Here is a 21,984-nt window from a genome sequence, read left to right on the forward strand (position 1 = left end):
GTAGCTGCTAAGGTCTTATCGTCCCGAAATCGAAGAGAAAAGGAAGGCAGGATATTAGAAAGCTAACCGTTCCGGGTACGAATCTTATCTGTTTAGGATAAAATCAGCCCCGGGCGGGAATCGAACCCGCGACCTAGGGCTTACAAGGCAGACAAGCTACCCTCCAAGCTAACCAGACTGGCTTACATATCTCTATTTCGTTCGTGCAATAAACTCGGTCTTTTTTTTTTTCCTGTTTACAGATAAACGAGAATCCCGCTGTTACCTGGACACGGAAGAGGAAGAGGAGGAGGAAGAAGAAGAAGAGGGTGGATATGGCGGCGGTTCCCGGCGGGTGACTTGCACCAAGGAGATCGCGGGTTCGACTACCCGCTCAACCTGCTGCTGCAGTATCGGCAAGGCTTGGGGTCCGCAGTGCGAGGAGTGTCCTGCGGTGGGAAGTGACGAACACAAGACCCTGTGTCCGGGAGGGTCGGGATATAGACCGAACTCTGCCACGGTAAGTAACTCACGCGGACAGAAAGGATTGAGAATTGATAATACTAGATCTTGGCCCGACACACTACCGTACGCTCAAAAATCTGTGGATTGAGTTTATTTGCTTATTATTTCGTTTATTGTAACAATATTGAAAATACAAACGTAGGTAGTGATTTACAGAAAGTTTACTTTAGTAAATTTACTTTAGTTACTTTAGTAAATTTTTGAACTCACCCAATTAAAGAAACCCTCGGGGATATTCAAAGGTCCAATCAGGACCAAAATCTATCGAGGAAATTTGCCTTATGTGATGAATTTTTTTCCCGAATTTCATCAAAGGTTTATCCCACCCTTTGAGAGTTATGGTGCAACAAACTAACTAAAGTAAAAATCGCCTGGTTAAAAACTTAGATACTTGATTGAAGACTCGGTAACCTTGTGGAGGTCCATTTTAACTATTGGGATGTATGGAAAACGCATGTAAAATGAGAACGAAAAAAAAGTGAAGTACTACCTATTCGTTTTGCATACAACTCAATAGGTAAAAACTTAGACCTCACTTCATTGGTTCAATTCAATACAAACGTAGCGATTTACATAAAATTTACTTTTTAGTAAATTTTCGAACTCACCCAATTAAAGAAACCCTCGGGGATATTCAAAGGTCCAATCAGGACCACAATCTATCGAGGAAATTTGCTTTATGCGATGAATTTTTTTCCCGAATTTCATCAAAGGTTTAGTTCACCCTTTGAGAGTTATGGTGCAACAAATTAGGTAAAGTAAAATTCGTCTGGTTAAAAACTTAGATACTTGATTGAAGACTCGGTAACCTTGTGGAGGTCCATTTTAACTATTGGGATGTATGGAAAACGCATGTAAAATGAGAATGGAAAAAAAAGTGAAGTACTACCTATTCGTTTTGCATACAACTCAATAGGTAAAAACTTAGACCTCACTTCATTCGTTCAATTCCAGGTGGTCTTAGAAGATATTAATGAGTGTGAAGAACATGACAATATCTGTGAAAACGGACACTTGATTTACATAAAATTTACTTTTTAGTAAATTTTCGAACTCACCTAATCAAAGAAACCCTCGGGGATATTCAAAGGTCCAATCAGGACCAAAATCTATCGAGGAAATTTGCCTTATGCGATGAATTTTTTCCCCGAATTTCATCAAAGGTTTAGCTCACCCTTTGAGAGTTATGGTCCAACAAACTAACTAAAGTAAAAATCGCCTGGTTAAAAACTTAGATACTTGATTGAAGACTCGTAACCTTGTGGAGGTCCATTTTAACTATTGGGATGTATGGAAAACGCATGTAAAATGAGAATGAAAAAAAGTGAAGTACTAACTATTATCGTTTTGCATACACCTCAATAGGTAAAAACTTGGACCTCACTTCATTCGTTCAATTCCAGGTGGTCTTAGAAGATATTAATGAGTGTGAAGAACATGACAATATCTGTGAAAACGGACACTGCACGAATACGTTCGGTAGCTTTATGTGTTCCTGTCAGGATGGATTCAAACTGGGTGAGTGTCCTACATTTGGGTCCTGTCTCATATTTGGATCGTAATAGGTAGGTCTTACATTTTGTCCTCTATAAACTAGGTCCTATATTTGATCTCATATTTTGCTTTGATTTTTGAATTACCTTCTATTTTTCATATAGGTAATTATTAAAGAGTCCGTAATATTATTATTATTTTTATGGCAATGAATTCCTTGAGTAACCCACCATCTTATCTTGATAGCTACGATGGGTAACAACGAGACTATCATCCCGAAATCGAAGGGAAAAGGAGATCAGAATAGGAGAAAGCCAGTCGTTCCGAGAACAAAGTTTATCTGTTTAGGATTAAGTCCGCGCCTGGGGCTTGTTTTATTAAACCAACAATTTTCTTGATTTGCCTACCTATTTATGAAACCAAAAAAGGTACGAGGTTCACGACGAGACCTTTCCGGAGACACCTGAAAAGGAAAAAAAAATATTTTTTTTTTTTTTTTTTTTGGATCGTATTAGGTCCTACGTTTAGTTCTCTATAAACTAGGTCCTATATTTGGTCTCATATATTGCTTTGATTTTTGACTTACCTTCTATTTTTCATATAGGTAATTATTAAAGAGTCCGTAATTATTATTATTTTTATGGCCATGAAGTCCCTGATTAACCCAACATCTTATCTTGGTACCTACGATGGGTTTTGTAGCCTACACGGTTAGATTCTAACATTACCGTTTTTCCCCCAATTTTGAATAGTTTCATTAAAATACTAAGATACCTACTAATAATAAAATTTATTTCTGGTCTATTTCAGATAAGACAGGTACCCGCTGTGTAGACATAGATGAGTGTGCTACTTCTATTCAGCCCGCGCTTGTTTACCTATTTTTTGCTCATATGACCTGACTTATATTTTTTCCCTGTTTTATCTGATTGTATGCTTATTTTACCTGGCCTATATTTTGTGTTTCAGAGGGAAGGGATTTGTCCTAGTCCAGGGAAATGTCAGAACGTGATGGGTTCGTTCATCTGTACCGTAGCACGCTTGCATGCCGGAGGTCCCGGGTTCAATGCCCGGCGGGGTCGAAGTGGTAAGCCTCAGTCTTGGACGAAATAGTGAAACGGGATTGGTTTAGCTAGAGCTAAGCCTAATCTTATTAACGCCAACCTAGTTAGCGCGTCTGCCTTGTAAACGCTAGGTGGGGAGTTCCATTCCCGACCGGAGCGTATTTTATCCCAAATAGATCTAAGGTAAGGTTCGTTCTCGATAAGAATGGCTCTCGAAAAGACTGGCTCTCTGGTCTCCGTTTTAATCCAATTTGGGGACGATAAGACCAGGTCCCTCTATCAAACCATAAGAGAAGAAAATTGGTTACCGTTCAGATTTTCTTTTCTCTTTCAGACGACAATGAGTGTAACAGGATACCGACTCCGTGTCGAGGTAACGCTCAATGTGTTAATTCACCCGGTAGCTATGAGTGTCAATGTCCTGAGGGATACAAGCTGGGCCCCACCATGCGAGAGTGCATAGGTATCCTAAAAATTTGTTTTCTTGTATATCTAAATCCAAGGTTCGTTCTCGAAAAGACTGGCTCTCGAAAAGACTGGCTCTCTGGTCTCCGTTTTAATTCAATTTGGGGACGATAAGACCAGGTCCCTCTATCAAAACATTAGAGAAGAGAATTATTAACCGTTCTGATTGTCTTTTCTCTTTCAGACGACAATGAGTGTAAAAAAAAATTGTTAACCGTTCTGATTGTCTTTTCTCTTTCAGACGACAATGAGTGTAACAGGATACCGACTCCGTGTCGAGGTAATGCTCAATGTGTTAATTCACCCGGTAGCTATGAGTGTCAATGTCCTGAGGGATACAAGCTGGGCCCCACCATGCGAGAGTGCATAGGTAAGGCTATTGAAAACTTTGGTTATAGTGCTTTGGTTTTATTTATTTATTTTTATTTTTTATTATTTTTTTTAAGCAAGATACGGTACTGCCTCGGTGGTGTAGTGGTCAAGGCGTTCGCCTGGTAAACAGGAGGGCGTGGGTTCAATCCCAGCCGAGGTATGGAAAAGACGGGGAAATGAGCTGGTTAGCTTGATTGGTAGCGCGTCTGCCTTGTAAGCGCTAGTCCGCGGATTCTATTCCCGCCCGGGCGGATTTTATCCTGAACCGATGAGGTTCGTTCTCGGAACGGCTGCTTGTCTCCTGTCGTGTTCCTTGTCTCTTCGATTTGGGGACGATAAGACCCTAGCAGTTACAGTTCCCTCTGTCAAACCTCTTGAAAAAAAAATCGTTTTTGAAATAATATTGTTTCTAAATCTGAAATAAAAATAAGTAGGTAAACGTTAAACTCGTCTTCGTAACCTTCGGTCTTCGCGTGTTCTTCCGTCTTTTTTCTGCGTACTATTTATTATTGTCTACCGCGGCTGTTCTACTACCTAACCTCTTCTGGACTTTGAACATAGTAACGAGTTCCAAAATAAAGTAATGAAAGATTTCACTAATGGGAGAATTTTCAATAATCAAAAAGGACTATTTAAGTATCCTAACAGAAGTTTTTAAAAACTCCTCCTTTTTGGATCCCTAAAAACTCCTTTTTGATCATTAAAAACTGCTTTTTGGACTATTAAAATATCCTTTTTGGATGATTAAAAATTCTTCCATTAGTTAAATCTAAATCTCTCATTTGGTCATTGGTGAAATCCACCATAAGTCTAATTAAAAGGTTAACTTGTGTAATCTCCCCCTGTTTTCAACAGACGTGCGAGGATATCAACGAGTGCCTGGAGTTATCCAACCAGTGCGCCTTCCGATGTCACAATGTACCTGGGTCATTCCGGTGTATCTGTCCCTATGGTTACGCACTAGCTCCTGACGGTAGACACTGCATTGGTAAGTCTGAAATTAACTTCGAGGTGCATTGAAAGTCGCAGAAGAAAACCTTCATCTATGACTTTTTCTCCACTGAGACGGCCACCCCATTAAATTCGTCTCTCTCCGAAGAAAAAACTACTCTAGAATACAATTTGAAGAGACGTCATGCAAGATTTTTGACAAGATATGGTACATTTTGTTCAACCAATAAACAACTTTGTTTGTATTTTCACTTATTATTTTATTAACAACAAGCAGGCTCCGCCCGCTTGCGCGTGGCTGAGGCATGGCCGTATGCATAGAGGCATAGGTGACCGTAGCGTAACTTACCGTATCGTACCGCACCTGACTATACTTGACTGTACCTAATCGTATCTGACTGTTCTTATGTACCAATCTCAGTTATGTAGTGGTTAGCATGGTGAGCTTTGAAGCTGGAGGTTGGTGGTTCGAGTTCAAGTCAAGTTATGATATTTAGCATAGTGTATTAAGCGGGGGATGACATTTGTGACAAGCAGTTATGCTTAACACAATTAAAATTCCTTTTATCATTATGTATTCTTCCAATCTCATTATTGAATTTCTTGGGATTTTTTTGTCTCATTTGAGCAGGACAAACAAGGTAGGTATTTTAATCTTTTCTATGTTATTCTTTCTCTCTCTCTCTCTCTCTCTCTCTCTCTCTCTGTCGTATCGTAGCGTACCTAAACGTACCGTATCGTACCATATAGTACAGGACCTAACCGTACCATATAATCGTACCGTACTTAACTGTACCTGACCGTACTTGACTGACCCTAACCGTACCGTGCCGTACCTGACTGTAACGTACCGTACTGTACCGTTTTACCTGACCATACTATTTTGGCACCATATTATACTTTTATTTGTTTTCGTCCCTAATTTGGACACCACAGCAAGTTTTGAAAATCCGTTCTTAGGATACCTTTACTTACTAAAATGCAAGACAACTATCTAACTCACAAACTTCATGTAAATAGACCCACCCGTTTTGGCCATGGGTCGATTTTTATTTTTTTGGTCATAGTTTGGAAACCACTGGGAGTTTCGGAAAATCCGTTCTTAGTGGGCCTATTCGAATCAAAAGGAAGCTATTCTCGAAGTTTAATCAAAATCGGTCCAGCCGTTTCGGTTGTGCGTTGATTATGAATGAATGAATGAGTCAGGGTTTACTCTTTTATAGATATAGATTTGTAGGTTTTATATCACCGAAAACAAATACCTAAATAATAATTTGTTTGCTGATTTGCTTCCCACTACCTATTCTCGAAAGACTTGAGTTCTTTTTTTTTTTTTTTTTTTTTTTTAACTGGCGATTTTATTGAGGGGGAGAGACAAGAGTCCAAACAATGATGTACGGGAAGAGGGGAAGGGGTGGATGCTGCAAATTTTCGGAGTCCGGCCCATTAGTAGAGAAGCAAATATGAAGCCTGAGGGGGGGGGGCCTCTAAATACGACCCTGGTTGAATTGGATCGGAACACATGAGTATTTGCGATCTGTATACGAATTTTTACTCAACAAAGCTGACTTTTGGGTTGAGTCCCCTGTGGTATCTGCCGAAAGCCGAAACCTAAATCGCATTGGAAGATATTTTTCATCATTTTATGTACTTTGCATCCTTCACATTACAGATATCAACGAGTGTAAGGAGAACGAAGGTATTTGTGAAGATGGGAAGTGTATCAACATAGCCGGAGGAGTTACCTGTGAGTGCCCTGAAGGATTTATGCTGAGTCCTAATGGTGAGTTGATACAATAATCTTTGTATGTACGTCGTTTGATGGCCCTACTTATACCAATGTACGTCTAATCTATCAGGTAAAGCGAAGGTTGTTCTCAGAATTACCGAAACTGTCGAAAGAAAAAATATCTGATGAACGTTACAGTCAAATTATGACCTCGAAAAAGCATTTGATACTGTCAAAGGAAAGAGAAAAAAGTTTCACCAGGATAATAATGTGGTGTTTCTTCAATACAACATAAATGAAGTTTCCTATAAATTTATGTTTACCTACTAGAATAAAAACCCATTTCATAAAACCTGAATGTTTGGATATCAAATCATAGGTCAACAAGGAGGCATTTTTTTTCCACAATTTATTTGAAAAATGTTGCATTAGAAATGAACTGAATTCAAATCCTACATATAGTTTTAAATATTTGTTCCACAAAACAATCGGATGTAATTCAAAATTAGAACAAACACATTAAACTGTCGGCGTATCAAGAGTTATGTAAATGTAATCTCCAGTATGAATAAGGTGAAATTACATTTAAAAACTGAACTAATTGGTCGTCGAGTTAAAATTTAAAAATCACTTCATCCTATCACTTACCTACAGGAATGAAATGTATTGACGTACGGCAGGACGTATGCTACGACAGTTACCAGGAGGGTACATGCACGCTACTCAGGAAGCAACCAATCACAGTGAAGGAATGCTGCTGTTCCATGGGACAGGCATGGGGCCGATATTGTCTACCGTGTCCTTCGCCCAATTCAGGTGAGCCGGCCACATTTTGGTCCCACTACCCAAAGGGATTTTTCTTTGTTCTATTTTTTCTTGTTATTTTTTGGAGCATCTTACCCATTTATAAAACTATAAAAGATATTACAATTTTATCTGTCTGTGCCTATAATATGAAACAGACAACTCTACACTACACTAACTTTTTTTTTCTTAATTTTTTGTTTGATGCATTGTTGGAGCATCTTATGAAAGAAATTGCAAGGTTATTTGTCCTAGCATCCCTGTTTATGCAACAAACAGAAACAGACAAACAAACATGATAATAATTAATCTAGGCTTAATCATGTCACAAGTCACATTCATTTGTTCAGATGTCGACGAGTGTCGCACGCCGGCCAACACGTGCAAGTTCTCGTGCAAAAATCTGATTGGTTCCTATATGTGCACATGCCCGCCCGGCTACCAGCAAGTGACGCACTCTACCGTCGCTATAGCAACCACCGACACGAGAACTGCCGAATATTAATTAATCAAGGCTTAATCATGTCACATTCATTTGTTCAGATGTCGACGAGTGTCGCACGCCGGCCAACACGTGCAAGTTCTCGTGCAAGAATCTGATTGGCTCCTATATGTGCACATGCCCGCCCGGCTACCAGCAAGTGACGCACTCTACCGTCGCTATAGCAACCACCGACACGAGAACTGCCGAATCCGGCGGGAAATCACACGAATGCGTCGATGTGAACGAATGCGAGCTGAATTTGGACTCGTGTGCGAACGGACGGTGCGTCAATCTCGAAGGGAGCTATCGGTGCGAGTGTGAGCGCGGCTTCAAGCTTAGCCTGGATGGAAAACAGTGTTTGGGTAAGGGTCAGTTTGTAGAATTCAGAATTATATTAAGCATGCCTAAAGCTGAGAATTCAGTGAACAATAATAACAGTTAGAGACTCCTATTTTACCGAACAACGGAGAGACGCAAAAAAAAAGTTTAATCTCTCTACCTTCAAGAATATTTTCCCTACTTTCCATCGAACACTCCCTCAATTCAGGACCTCATTTAGAAACCAACCCATTTGCTGTGCGATAAACAGCCTTGTATCCCATTTCTTTTCATTTTCAGATCAACGCCTCGGGTTCTGCTACCGTAGTTTGACCAATGGTCGCTGTGTTCTATGAACAGTAATAACAGTTAGAGACTCCTATTTTACCGAACAATGGAGAGACGCTAAAAAAAAGTTTAATCTTTCTACCTTCAAGAATATTTTCCCTACTTTCCATCGAACACTCCCTCAATTCAGGACCTCATTTAGAAACCAACCCATTTGCTGTGCGATAAAACAGCCTTGTATCCCATTTCTTTTCATTTTCAGATCAACGCCTCGGATTCTGCTATCGTAGCTTGACCAATGGTCGCTGTGTTCTACCGACAGGCCCCGCCCTACTCATGGAAGTCACTCGTATGGACTGCTGTTGTACAATGGGTATGGCCTGGGGGCCTCAGTGTCAGTTGTGCCCCACTCGTGGATCTCAGGTAATTATGGGTTAAGTTTGGTTAAGTTCAAGAGCCGTTTTGGTTACGGGACCTTTGCGAAACGAAGGACGATTGTGAAGTCAAAAAATATCAAATTTGATATCCTGAACCTAACATTTGTTTATTTATTTGAGCTTTAGGAAATTATCTAGGCGCACGGCAGTGTGCCAGGCCAAGTTCCGGCCTCAGCACGCCAGTACCTATGTATATTGCACGAAACATTTCGAGCCATTTTTACCCCTAGAAGATAGTAGAAAGCAATAAAATGGAACAAACATGTCTCTTCAAAAAAATTCAACTTCAAAGATGTTCTTAAGTCCATACTACCTTCAAATTTCAAGCACAAAGTTGTTCATCCGTGCATACTACCTTCAAAGTCATCAAAGGTTTTCTCACGTGTAGAGTCCTCAAAACCGGCAAAGATGTTCTTACGTGCATACTAGCTTCAAAGTTTGTGAATTCAAATTCAAAGATGTTCTTGCTCAAAGCTCGAAAACTTAAAAATTTCGATAGGGAACCCCTAATTGAGCTCTTATTTCTTATTTACATGCTCGCAGGAGTACACAGATCTTTGTTTGGAGTCTGGCCTCACAGTGGACGGGCGAGATATTGACGAATGTGTCACCATACCCGCTGTAGAGTCCTCAAAACTGGCAAAGATGTTCTTACGTGCATACTAGCTTCAAAGTGCATACTAGCTTCAAAGTTTGTGAATTCAAATTCAAAGATGTTCTTGCTTAAAGCTCGAAAACTTGAAACTTTCGATAGGGAACTCCTGATTGAGCTCTTATTTCTTATTAACATGCTCGCAGGAGTACACAGATCTTTGTTTGGAGTCTGGCCTCACAGTGGACGGGCGAGATATTGACGAATGTGTCACCATACCCGACCTCTGTGAACATGGCAAGTGTATCAACACGCAAGGGTCTTACAGGTGTCTCTGTAACAAGGGATACAAGCTATACCATGGCGATACTAAATGTAGAGGTAAGCCTTCTTCACTTCTACCTTTTCTAAGTTTTATTTGTGGTCGGGTTGCTCTGGGGATATCCTCAAGTAAAAGTAAGTAAGTCCTAGTAAGAAAATTTGGTTCTTTTGTAAAGTATGTAGGTACCTATAATGAATCGAAGGAGCACACCAATTCTTGGGTGTTTTTGAGACATATTGGTGTTTTACAAATTTTCACCAAGTTCGTCCGTTTTTATGAAACCATGGTTTCAAAAATAGCTAACATAGGTAGGTTTTTTGTATTTAGCTTGGAATTTCATTAGTTATACAATAATATTATTAATTAAACCCCTACCAAACAAAAGAATTTCACAAATGAGGCTTACAGTGAAATAATAATAATAATAGAAAAATAGTGGTTGGGTGGAAGAGCTACTCCAGGAGAACCTTGCCACAAAAGAGCGCCATACAATATAACATTTTATACGAAACAGCTAACCATTCTGTCTTCGTCCAGATATCAATGAGTGTGAGCAATTCCCTGGTTTTTTCCTTTTCTTTTTTTAATTTTTGGGGGTTTTTTTTTTTTTTTTTTTTTTTTTGTCTCATTTGAGCAGGACAAACAAGGTATTTTAATCTTTTCTATGTTACAAACAAGGTATTTTAATCTTTTCTATGTTATTATTTTCTATGTTATTTCTTTAAAAAAAAAAAAATTCTATTCCGTCTTCCTAGATATGGACGAGTGTAAGGAGGAGATAAACGGCGTAGCGGTATGTCCCAAACCTGGCACTTGTATCAACACCATGGGCAGTTTCCGGTGTTTGTGTCCACGGGGATTCAAGCTGGATCGGACCGGAACATTCTGTCTGGATCAGGATGAGTGTACGGACGATAGCAAGTGTCGGGAAGGCTGTCAGGTGAGACCAATATTCCCATTGTTGTCATGAGCTCGATGTCAGTCTAAAGATGTGTCCACACATAGTCGACCGGCGGTCGATCAATGTTGACTGGCCAGCCTAGATAGCTTAGTTGGTAGTGCGTCTGCCTTGTAAGCGCTAGGCCGCGGGTTCGATTCCCGCCCGGGGCGGATTTTGTCTATTATTGTCTACCGCGGCTGTTCTACTACCTAACCTCTTCTGGACTTTGAACATAGTAACGAGTGTCCAAGATAAAGTAATGAAAGATTTCACTAATGGGAGAAATTTTCAATAATCCAAAAAGGACTACTTATTGGATCATTAAAAACTGCTTTTTGATTATTAAAATATCCTTTTTGGATGATTAAAAATTCTTCCATTAGTTAAATCTAAATCTCTCATTTGGTCATTGGTGAAATCCACCATAAGTCTAATAAAAAGTTAAACTTGTGTAATCTCCCTCCCCCTGTTTTCAACAGACGTGCGAGGATATCAACGAGTGCCTGGAGTTATCCAATCAGTGCGCCTTCCGATGTCACAATGTACCTGGGTCATTCCGGTGTATCTGTCCCTATGGTTACGCACTAGCTCCTGACGGTAGACACTGCATTGGTAAGTCTGAAATTAACTTCGAGGTGCATTGAAAGTCGCAGAAGAAAACCTTCATATATGACTTTTTCTCCACTGAGGCGTAGAGGAGGCGAACTATCGATAGTCGGCGCCATCGATAGTTATCGATAGTTTTCAAAAAAACTATCGATAACTATCGATAGTTTTCGAATCCGTTCTTGTTCTTAGGATACTTACTAAAAGGCAAGACAACTATCTTACTTACAAACTTCATGTAAATTGACCCACCCGTTTTGCCCATGGGTCGATTTTTAGTAGTTTTTTGGTCATAGTTTGGAAACCACTGCGAGTTTCTGAAAATCCGTTCTTAGTGGGTCTATTCAAATCAAAAGGAAGCTATTCTCTATGTTTCATCAAAATCGGTCCATCCGTTTCGGCTGTGCGTTGATTATGAATGAATGAATGAATGAGTCAGGGTTTACTCTTTTATAGATATAGATTTATAGGTTTTATATCACCGAAAACAAATACCTAAATAGCCGTTTCGGCTGTGCGTTGATTATGAATGAATGAATGAATGAATGAATGAGTCAGGGTTTACTCTTTTATAGATATAGATTTATAGGTTTTATATCACCGAAAACAAATACCTAAATAATAATTGGTTTGCTGATTTGCTTCCCACTACCTATTCTCAAAAGACTTGAGTTTTTTTATTATTTTTTTTTTATTTTTTTGTAACTGGCGCAGTCGATATCTATTGCCTAAAAGCTAACTTGTTTCATCTTCGCCGTCTTTTTTCTTTCTCTCCAACGCATCCAATTCCATCTGTAGGAAAGCCTTCATGTTCGGATCTTGCACCTTCTCCAGAATGATTCTCTTCGCTTTGTCCGACTGGCCTTGGAACAGTTCGTTCAATTTCTCGGCATACTCAATCCAGACACAATTGGCGCAGCCAGACATACAACAAGTAGTGGGCTCCTCAGGAAGCTCATCAGTCTCATCGCTATTTTTAACTTTATCTTTATCTTCACTATCCTTACAAAAACTATCTTTGGAAAGTTTATCACTTGTTGTACAAAATGTATCTTTATCTGTTGAAAACTTAGCCCTAAGCTCATCAATCTCATCGCTATTTTTAATCATTTTATCTTTACCGTTTTCATCACTATCTTTACAAAAACTATCTTTGGAAAGTTTATCACTTGTGCGAAATCTATCTGTTGAAAACTTAGCCCTATCTCTTCGACTTGTGTTTTTACAATCTTCATCACTATAAGTTCCCACTCGTTCTTCTTTGCCTTGGTTGAAATTCTTTGCTGTCGACCATCTGAATAGAAGCATATTGTGGAGAATATTGCTCTTGTTCCTAAATGTTATTTTATTTTCAGTCCGATTTTCAATATCCATCATATCGTCACTTTTCGTGGACGAAAAAATACCGTTTCTACTTAGCCCATTTTCGGTTTGTAACTGACAATAATGATTGTTCACCATTTGATTTTCACTCATAATCGTAGGAATTTTGACAATTTCTTTGGTGTTCAGTTCAGACTTCTAACTTCCGCTAGTGTTTACTAAGGTCCGGGGCCACAAAGTGAGTACTCGGTTTAAGTCTTGGATTAGGCAATCTAATTGGTTGATCTAGGCGCACGGCAGTGCGCCAGGCCAAGTTCCGGCCTGAGCACGCCAGTGTGTATATTACACGAAACATTTCGACGCATTTTTACTTTCCTTATCCTATAGGAAGGAAAGTAATGTAATCGGGTCAAAATTTCGATGGTCAGTTTTTTTTAGTGCCAAAACACGTTTTGAGGTCCCTAGAGCCTTAATTAACTATTTTAATTTGATTAATTTCCAGAATGATTTCGAGTACTACATAGAGAAGGGGAACGAGCAGGGCCAGTTCGAGATGAACAAACGTCACCTGTCATCCGGGCTTCGAGTTAAGCTCGGACGGGAGTGGCACGTGTTTGGATAGTGACGAGTGCGCTACGGGGCGGCATATTTGTCAGCAGATATGTGTGAATACGGTGGGGAGCTATAGCTGTGCGTGTCGGCCGGGTTTCAAACAGGATGGTGACCATTGCAGAGGTAGGTCTATCACGAATTGTGCGTGTCGGCCGGGTTTCAAACAGGATGGTGACCATTGCAGAGGTAGGTGTATCACGAAGTTTTTCCCCTGATGTTTTATAGATTGAATATCCCAATGGACATATTACCTATTCAGAGTAATAGAGGCAGTTAAAGAATACAGTCCTTGCTTCAGATTTTACAGATTGGTGTTGAAGGTAACATTTTATCTTTGATCATTATGTACCAATCTCAGTTACTATCACGAAGTTTTTCCCCTGATGTTTTATAGATTGAATATCCCAATTGACATATTACCTATTCAGAGTAATGGAGGCAATTAAAGAATACAGTCCTTGCTTCAGATTTTACAGATTGGTGTTGAAGGTAACATTTTATCTTTGATCATTATGTACCAATCTCAGTTAATATCCTCAAGTAAAAGTAAGTAAGTCCTAGTAAGAAAATTTGGTTCTTTTGTGAAGTATGTAGGTACCTATAATGTATAATGAATCGAAGGAGCACACCAATTCTTGGGTGTTTTTGAGACATATTTGTGTTTTGCATGTTTCACCAAGTTCGTCCGTTTTTATGAAACAGTGGTTTCAAAAATAGCTAACATAGGTAGTTTTTTTGTATTTAGCTTGGAATTTCATTAGTTATACAGTAACATTATTGACTAAACCCCTACCAAACAAAAGAATTTCACAAATGAGGCTTACAGTGAAATAATAATAATAGAAAAATAGTGGTTGGGTGGAAGAGCTACTCCAGGAGAACCCTGCGCCATACAATATAACATTTTATACGAAACAGCTAACCATTCTGTCTTCTTCCAGATATCAATGAGTGTGAGCAATTCCCTGGCCTGTGCGCTCACACCTGTACTAACACGGAAGGTAGCTACACCTGTGGCTGTCATCCGGGCTTCGAGTTAAGCTCGGACGGGAGTGGCACGTGTTTGGATAGTGACGAGTGCGCTACGGGGCGGCATATTTGTCAGCAGATATGTGTGAATACGGTGGGGAGCTATAGTTGTGCGTGTCGGCCGGGTTTCAAACAGGATGGTGACCATTGCAGAGGTAGGTCTATCACGAAGTTTTTCCCCTGATGTTTTATAGATTGAATATCCCAATTTGACATATTACCTATTCAGAGTAATAGAGGCAATAAAGAATACAGTCCTTGCTTCAGATTTTACAGATTGGTGTTGAAGGTAACATTTATCTTTGATCATTTATGTTACCAATCCAGTTATGTATGGTTAGCATGGTAGCTTTGAAGCTGGAGGTTGGGTGGTTCGAGTTCAAGTCAAGTTATGATAAGCATAGTGTATTAAGCGCGGGGAATGACATATTTTGTGACAAGCAGTTATGCTTAACACAATTAAAATCCCTTTTATTGTCATTATGTACTTTCTTTCCAATCTCATTATTTTGAATTTCTTGGGAGTTTTTTTCTTTTTTTTTTTTTTTTGTTGGTCTTCTTTGAGCAGGACAAACAAGGTAGTATTTAATCTTTCTATGTACACGGTTATTTTAAATCTCTCTCTATCTCTCTCTCTCTCTCTCTCTCTCTCTCATTCTCTTCTCTCTCGATCGCTGTATCTGAGGAGAATACCGCGGCAACTGTATTAACACCATGGGCACGCCTCTGTATCAAGCACCATCCATTTTCCGTGTGTGCCTACGGGACAAGCTGCTGATAGACCGGAACATCTGTCTGGAATCAGGATGAGTGTACGGAACGATAGCAAGTGTCGGAGGGTAAGTGCTGTCAGGTGAGGACCAATATTCCCCCATTTGGTGTCGCATGAGCTCGATGTAAGTCTATACACGAGTGTGTTCCACATAATATCAGGTTGAGATCAATATCCATTGTTTCATGATACTGCATTAATCTAAAGAGTGTCCACAACCATATAGCATGAGTGAGGAAAGAGCCATTGTTGTCAGAACTCAATGTCAGATCACAGAGTGCCCATCCAAAACAAATTATCAGTGAATCAATATGCCATTGTGGCCATGATCTTCGACCTTGATGCTAAAATGTTCGTTCACGGAATAGTAGCCTGCTATGATCTCCTATCCTGTCTTCCTTCTCTCTTCGATTTCGGGACGATAAGACCATAGCAGTTACAGTTCCCTCTGTCAAACCTCTTGAAAAAAAAAAGAAAAAAATGTTGACTGAATCGTCCACAGTGGCTCGACAACACATATTCACCTCGACAGCCGGTCGACCATGTTTAAAAAATGTTGACTGAATCGTCCACAGTGGCTCGACAACACATATTCACCTCGACAGCCGGTCGACCATGTTTAAACACAGCTTAAGAGTAAAACAGGTTTAAGGTCTAATCGTCCCGAAAGCGAAGAGAGAAGGACGACAGGATAGGCGAAAGACAGATGTTCCGAGAACAAACCTTATCCGTTTAGAATGAAATCCGCCCCGGGCGGTAATCGAACTCGCGACCTAGCGCTTACAAAGCAGACGCGGTATCAACCAATCTATCTAGTCTTTTTTTTTTTTAAAAGAGGTTTGAAAGAGGGAACTGTAACTGCTATGGTCTTATCGTCCGGAAATCGAAGAGAGAAGGAAGACAGGATAGGAGAAAGCCAGCCGTTCCGAGAACGAATATTATCCCATCAGGATGAAATCCGCCCCGGGCGGGAATCGAACCCGCGGCCTAGCGCTTACGAGGCAGACGCACTACCAACTAAGCTAACTAGGCTGGCTACCCTAGAATGTTAGAATTCCGTTTGATTTTCAAGGTTTGGAGAATAACCATATTGACCATGGTCCTTGTGTCGGTGATATTGAAACTATAGGTTCTGAAGCGGATTTTTTTTCTAGGAGAAGATACGATTTATCTAAGAAATGATGATGTTTCTAAAAAATGAAAACTTTATTAAAACTAAATAATCTACTCTGTTTCAGAATCTGTTGGGCGGATATAAATGCGGATGTCCAGAGGGTTACGTGCGTCATCCATTCTCCAATGAGTGTATAGACGATAACGAGTGTGCCAGGAACCCATGTGAACCATCCAGTAATACGACAGGTAAGAGTGTTCCCACTACACACGACGCGATTTTTTTCCGAACGACACAAGATGTCCGTGTAGACAATGTAATTTCAATGGGAGTACCTATTCCCACTACACACGACGCGATTTTTTCCGAACGACACAAGATGTCCGTGTAGACAATGTAATTTCAATGGGAGTGTTCCCACTACACACGACGCGATTTTTTTCCGAACGACACAAGATGTCCGTGTAGCTGTAGACAATGTAATTTCAATGGGAGTGTTTCCACTACACACGACGCGATTTTTTTTTTTCGAACGACAATTGGGAACGGGCCCTTACTTTCTGATCTTCGTGTGTTCTTCCATCTTTTTTCTGTGCACGTTTACTGTCTCCCGCAGCTGTGTGAAATAAAAGTCAGTCATGAGAAGAATTGTCTATGTAATCCAAAAAGAAACAAATGTGGACGTAATGGCGCCACCACACTTGCTGCCACGAGCGCTTACGTACTGTTTCCACTTTCGGGGATTTTGTCCTTTCTCCGGGGTTTTTCGAGTTGTGTGAGGGATAAAACGGGAATTAATGGAGGATATTAGGATATTTACAATTAGATGAGAGATTTTGTGGAAACATCGTGGAAAAACAATGTCGAGCTTGGCAGGCACGGTGTTGAAGATGAAAAAGAGTCCGCCATTTTGTCGGCCATATTGACTCACTTTTTTTTCACATGATAAAATACAACTCTGTTTACTTCTTCTGGACTTCCAGCGAAGGGTGTCCAAGATGAAGTGGACAGGATAAACGAGGTCCACAGAGAGTAGACTAGCGTCTGGCTGTGAGACTATAAACAGGGAGAAGAAGAGCTAACCCCAACCAGGCTATCTAGCTGACAGCTCTTCAAAGGGTTCTCTCTGCTTTTAAAGAACAAGCACAACTCCTCACGATGGTTGACTGCGGTTCAGGACGAGCTAATTAAACAAGAAGGAGAAGAAGAAGAAGAAGGTGGCGTATAGGGAGATGTAGTCGAAGGGGGAGGGGGAGGAGAAGATTTGGATATTTCCTGTGCTATGTTTATCCAGTACTTATTAAAGGTATTAGCCACAGCTGTTGGATTTTCAATGAGATTATCGCCCATCTTCAATTTGTAAGTATTTGCTGTTTTCTTCTTGTTGGATTTTGAGTGGCTTTTTATGACTGTCCAGATGGTTTCCATCACCCTGGTGTATGGGTGATGGAAGAGATATTTTCTCCATGTTGTCATCACCTTTCGGCTATAGGTAAAGCCGCTACAACAACAACAACACCAACAACAACAACAACACTAACAACAACAACAACAACAACAACAACAACAACAACAACAACAACAACAACAACAAACAAGGTCTATTTTATTACATCTTTTTCCCTCAGGTCTCAAACCCGGAGGTGAGCGCGGCGGTAAATGTTTCAACACTGCCGGTAGTTACCGATGTGGCTGTCCAGATGGTTTCCAGTTTGAAGCCGCCCTACAGCTGTGCACACAACTGAGTAGCAGCTGTCTGTCTAGCCCGTGCTCATTCGGGTGTACGCCACTAGGAATTAGTGGATTCTCTTGTGAATGTCCTAGCGGGTAAGTAGACCAGTGGAATTCCAATACGAATCCACTGTGTCAATTTCCATATTTCAATATCCTCAAAACTGGCAAAGATGTTCTTACGTGCATACTAGCTTCAAAGTTTGTGAATTCAAATTCAAAGATGTTCTTGCTTAAAGCTCGAAAACTTGAAACTTTCGATAGGGAACCCCTAATTGAGCTCTTATTTCTTATTTAACATGCTCGCAGGAGTACACAGATCTTTGTTTGGAGTCTGGCCTCACAGTGGACGGGCGAGATATTGACGAATGTGTCACCATACTATTTCAATAATCTTTTACACTGGTAATGTCGCCACTGGTCGCTACTCGATTAAAATAGCTACCTACTTAATTGTCCTTACGAGGCTGAGTGCACCCCGAACTCCAAGCACATAGCCGAAAAAAACCTCGGCCCCCCGAGAATCGAACCGCCTCCTGCGTGCAAGCCTAGTGTGATACCCACTCGGCCAAGGAGGTTGCTGATATCGGTTTGCCATTCCGTTTTCAGATATCAACGCATAGGCCAAGGCCATTGTCTGGCCACCATATCCTCCGGCCTCTACCCTGGATTCCGATCTTATGAGAGGCCGAACCTGGGCGGTATACCTACCTACCCTATAGTAGAAGGAGGCGGAGAGTATGCTAGCCAAAGCTTGAACAGTGACAAGATTATATCCACAGAAGGTAATGGAAAGTAAAATCTAGCAGGTTATGGGTTAAGTTTGGTTAAGTTCAAGAGCCGTTTTGGTTACGGGACCTTTGCGAGACGAAGAATTGTATTGTGAGGTCAAAAAATATCAAATTTGATATCCTGAACCTAACATTTGTTTATTTATTTGAGCTTTAGGAAATTATCTAGGCGCACGGCAGTGTGAATGAATTGTTTTATGAAAAAGAAAGCCTCACAGGTCTAATTGGGCCCAAAATTGAATAAGAAAAATCTTATTTGTAAGTGTGCTGAACATTTTTGAAAAGTTCCTCTTTTCCGTACCTCGGCTTTGATTGAACCCACGACCTCCTGATAACGAGGCGAGTGTCTGGACCACTACACCACGTAAGGACATGGAATTTGTATATTGCACGAAACATTTCGAGCCATTTTTACCCCTAGAAGATAGTAGAAAGCAATAAAATGGAACAAACATGTCTCTTCAAAAAAATTCAACTTCAAAGATGTTCTTAAGTTCATACTACCTTCAAATTTCAAGCTCAAAGTTGTTCTTCCGTGCATACTACCTTCAAAGTCATCAAAGGTTTTCTCACGTGTAGAGCTGTAGAGTCACATGGAATTATTAATAAATTTTTTCTCATTGACTCCAGGCTGTTTCTCATGTAAGATAAACGGACGACACCGGCGTAATTTGAATCATACTGACGGTCATGAGAAGAAGAAGAAAGGAAAGAAAGGAGACAACAGAAAAAGACGTCATGAGCATGGATTCGAACCCAGGACCTCGATAACCATACACCTTGACCAGACCAAACATCGAAGTCAGATCATCAAGCAGGAAAGAAAGGAGACAACAGGAAAAGACGTCATGAGCATGGATTCGAACCCAGGACCTCGATAACCATACACCTTGACCAGACCAAACATCGAAGTCAGATCATCAAGCTACAGTCCGCTATCAAGGTAATATTACGTATGATAGTCAGCCACGATAACACAAAAAATCATGAAATCCTTACAGGGTGTTCAACGCTAGTGTTTACTAAGGTCCGGGGCCACAAAGTGAGTTCTCGGTTTAAGTCTTAGATTAGGCAATCTAATTGGTTGATCTAGGCGCACGGCAGTGCGCCAGGCCAAGTTCCGGCCTGAGCACGCCAGTGTGTATATTACACGGAGGGATATTTTGAGGAGATGTACAACTTATTTTTGTTCCCTTCTTGGCCAGGTAATCTGCGGTTTCATTGCCTGCAAGATCGCAATGGGCTGGAATCCATTGTAAGACTAGAGATTTCTTCTGGGTGTAAAGTTGTTTTATTATTCTTCTTATCTCTCTGTAGATAAAAAGTAAGCACATTGCATACGTAATTGAAGTTTCTAGGCGTTCACACAAATGATGATTTTTCCTAATGCATTACAGAAGTTAAGCACCATTGAGCTTGGTGGGTAACTGAATAAGGGACATTCTGATTTATTTTAACTGTATGTAGAGATCCGTAGGTAGGTACTGTGTAGATAAAAAGTATGCACATTGCATACGTAATTAAAGTTTCTAGGCGTTCACACAAATTTATGATTTTTCCTAATGCATTACAGAAGTTAAGCACCATTGAGCTTGGTGGGTAACTGAATAAGGGACATTCTGATTTATTTTAACTGTTGACTGCGGTGGATTTCATTGCAAGAACGTATCCGTCAAATTTACTTAGGCCCGGCCAGCTCCGTCATTGACGCCCCATGCAGATGAATCGTGTAAACGCGCCTTGTGCTACTAGCGCTCCTTGCTTGAAAACTTCGAACTACGATTTGTTTAATTTTTCTCGACCAATGAGATTGCAGCAAATTGAAATTGTAAACAAAAAATTCAATATGGATGTCAGTTGTCCACGTCAAAGATAAAAAATTCTGATTAAAGTTTTCCGGTTTTCCTGTGAAATTGCAGATATTTCAGAAGATTTAAAAGTTCAAACCATTTCTTTAAATGTCTGAAAATCAGTAGTACTTACTTACCTTGATTATTTCAACGTAGATACGTTATCTCACAACGTAATTCTCAAAAACAGCTTGTCAAGCATAGATGTTTTATAGGTCAAAGGGTTCATGTTTTTTCTAGAACCTATTTATAAAATACATTTCAAACTCGAGATAATCATTAGATTTATCGCGAAACAACAATTTAGTAAACTTCTTTGATAAGTTTTTATCTGACATGTGTAAAAAACTAGTTATTATCTATTGAAAACCATACAATATTGCTCACTTGAAGAAAAAAACACTCAACTTTGCCTCTAGCAGGTAGCTAGGTACCTAGATTGAACTTTGGAGTAATGAAAGTAGGTTTTCCTGTGCAGTGAAGTGATTCTCAAGCATATGTCTGCACGTAAAAGAACGGACTGGATTAAAAATAGTCCTATTCTATTCCGTCTCCCTAGATATCGACGAGTGTAAGGAGGAGATAAACGGCGTAGCGGTATGTCCCAAACCCGGCACCTGTATTAACACCATGGGCAGTTTCCGGTGTTTGTGTCCACGGGGATTCAAACTGGATCGGACGGGAACATTCTGTCTGGATCAGGATGAGTGTACGGACGACAGCAAGTGTCGGGAAGGCTGTCAGGTGAGATCAATATTCCCATTGTTGTCATGAACTCGATGTAAGTCTAAAGATGTGTCCACATATAGCCAGGTGAGATCAATATTCCCATTGTTGTCATGAGCTCGATGTAAGTCTAAAGATGTGTCCACATATAGTCAGGTGAGATCAATATTCCCACTGGTGTCATGAGCTCGATGTCAGTCTAAAGATGTGTCCACATATAGTCGACCGGCCGTCGATCAATGTTGACTGAATCGTCCACACTGCCTCGACAACATAGATTTACCCCGGCAGCCGGTCGACCATGTTTAAACACAGCTTAAGAGTAAAACAGGTTTGAGGTCTAATCGTCCCGAAAGCGAAGAGTGAAGGAAGACAGGATAGGCGAAAGACAGATGTTCCGAGAACAAACCTTATCCGTTTAGAATGAAATCCGCCCCGGGCGGTAATCGAACTCGCGACCTAGCGCTTACAAAGCAGACGCGGTATCAACCAATCTATCTAGTCTGACTACCCTAGAATGTTAGAATTCTGTTTGATTTTCAAGGTTTGGAGAATAACCATATTGACCATGGTCCTTGTGTCGGTGATATTGAAACTATAGGTTCTGAAGCGGATTTTTTTTCTAGGAGAAGAGATCTAACAAATTTATCTAACAAATGACGAGGT

The 21,984-nt window shown here is 40.3% G+C and overlaps 2 protein-coding genes and 1 long non-coding RNA gene across 3 annotated transcripts in view; 2 read left to right on the forward strand and 1 right to left on the reverse strand.

Annotated features, from left to right (window-relative positions):
- The window catches only part of LOC103513297 (fibrillin-2-like), a gene marked incomplete at its 3' end in the record, with an annotated part of 40,421 nt that extends 19,085 nt beyond the window's left edge, over positions 1-21,336 (forward strand). The window contains exons 16-25 of the mRNA XM_026826542.1: positions 243-499; positions 1,908-2,022; positions 3,397-3,525; positions 3,769-3,932; positions 4,755-4,887; positions 7,927-8,229; positions 8,736-8,896; positions 9,709-9,883; positions 14,247-14,489; positions 21,152-21,336. Of these exons, the coding sequence (XP_026682343.1) occupies positions 243-499; positions 1,908-2,022; positions 3,397-3,525; positions 3,769-3,932; positions 4,755-4,887; positions 7,927-8,229; positions 8,736-8,896; positions 9,709-9,883; positions 14,247-14,489; positions 21,152-21,336 (1,865 nt within the window). The remainder of the gene's footprint in view (positions 1-242; positions 500-1,907; positions 2,023-3,396; positions 3,526-3,768; positions 3,933-4,754; positions 4,888-7,926; positions 8,230-8,735; positions 8,897-9,708; positions 9,884-14,246; positions 14,490-21,151) is intronic.
- Positions 363-1,511, forward strand: LOC113469091. The gene is made up of 2 exons (XR_003392626.1): positions 363-499; positions 1,459-1,511. It is a non-coding gene; the product is annotated as an uncharacterized LOC113469091 (long non-coding RNA).
- Positions 11,925-12,880, reverse strand: LOC103513292. Its single transcript, XM_008478109.3, has one exon. It carries the CDS (start codon positions 12,844-12,846, stop codon positions 12,106-12,108), a length of 741 nt encoding a protein of 246 aa, XP_008476331.1. The 5' UTR covers positions 12,847-12,880; the 3' UTR covers positions 11,925-12,105.
- Positions 21,337-21,984: the final 648 nt, after the last annotated feature.

This window comes from Diaphorina citri, unplaced genomic scaffold, assembly GCF_000475195.1.
Source record: "Diaphorina citri unplaced genomic scaffold, Diaci psyllid genome assembly version 1.1 scaffold950, whole genome shotgun sequence".
Taxonomy (NCBI): domain Eukaryota; kingdom Metazoa; phylum Arthropoda; class Insecta; order Hemiptera; family Psyllidae; genus Diaphorina; species Diaphorina citri.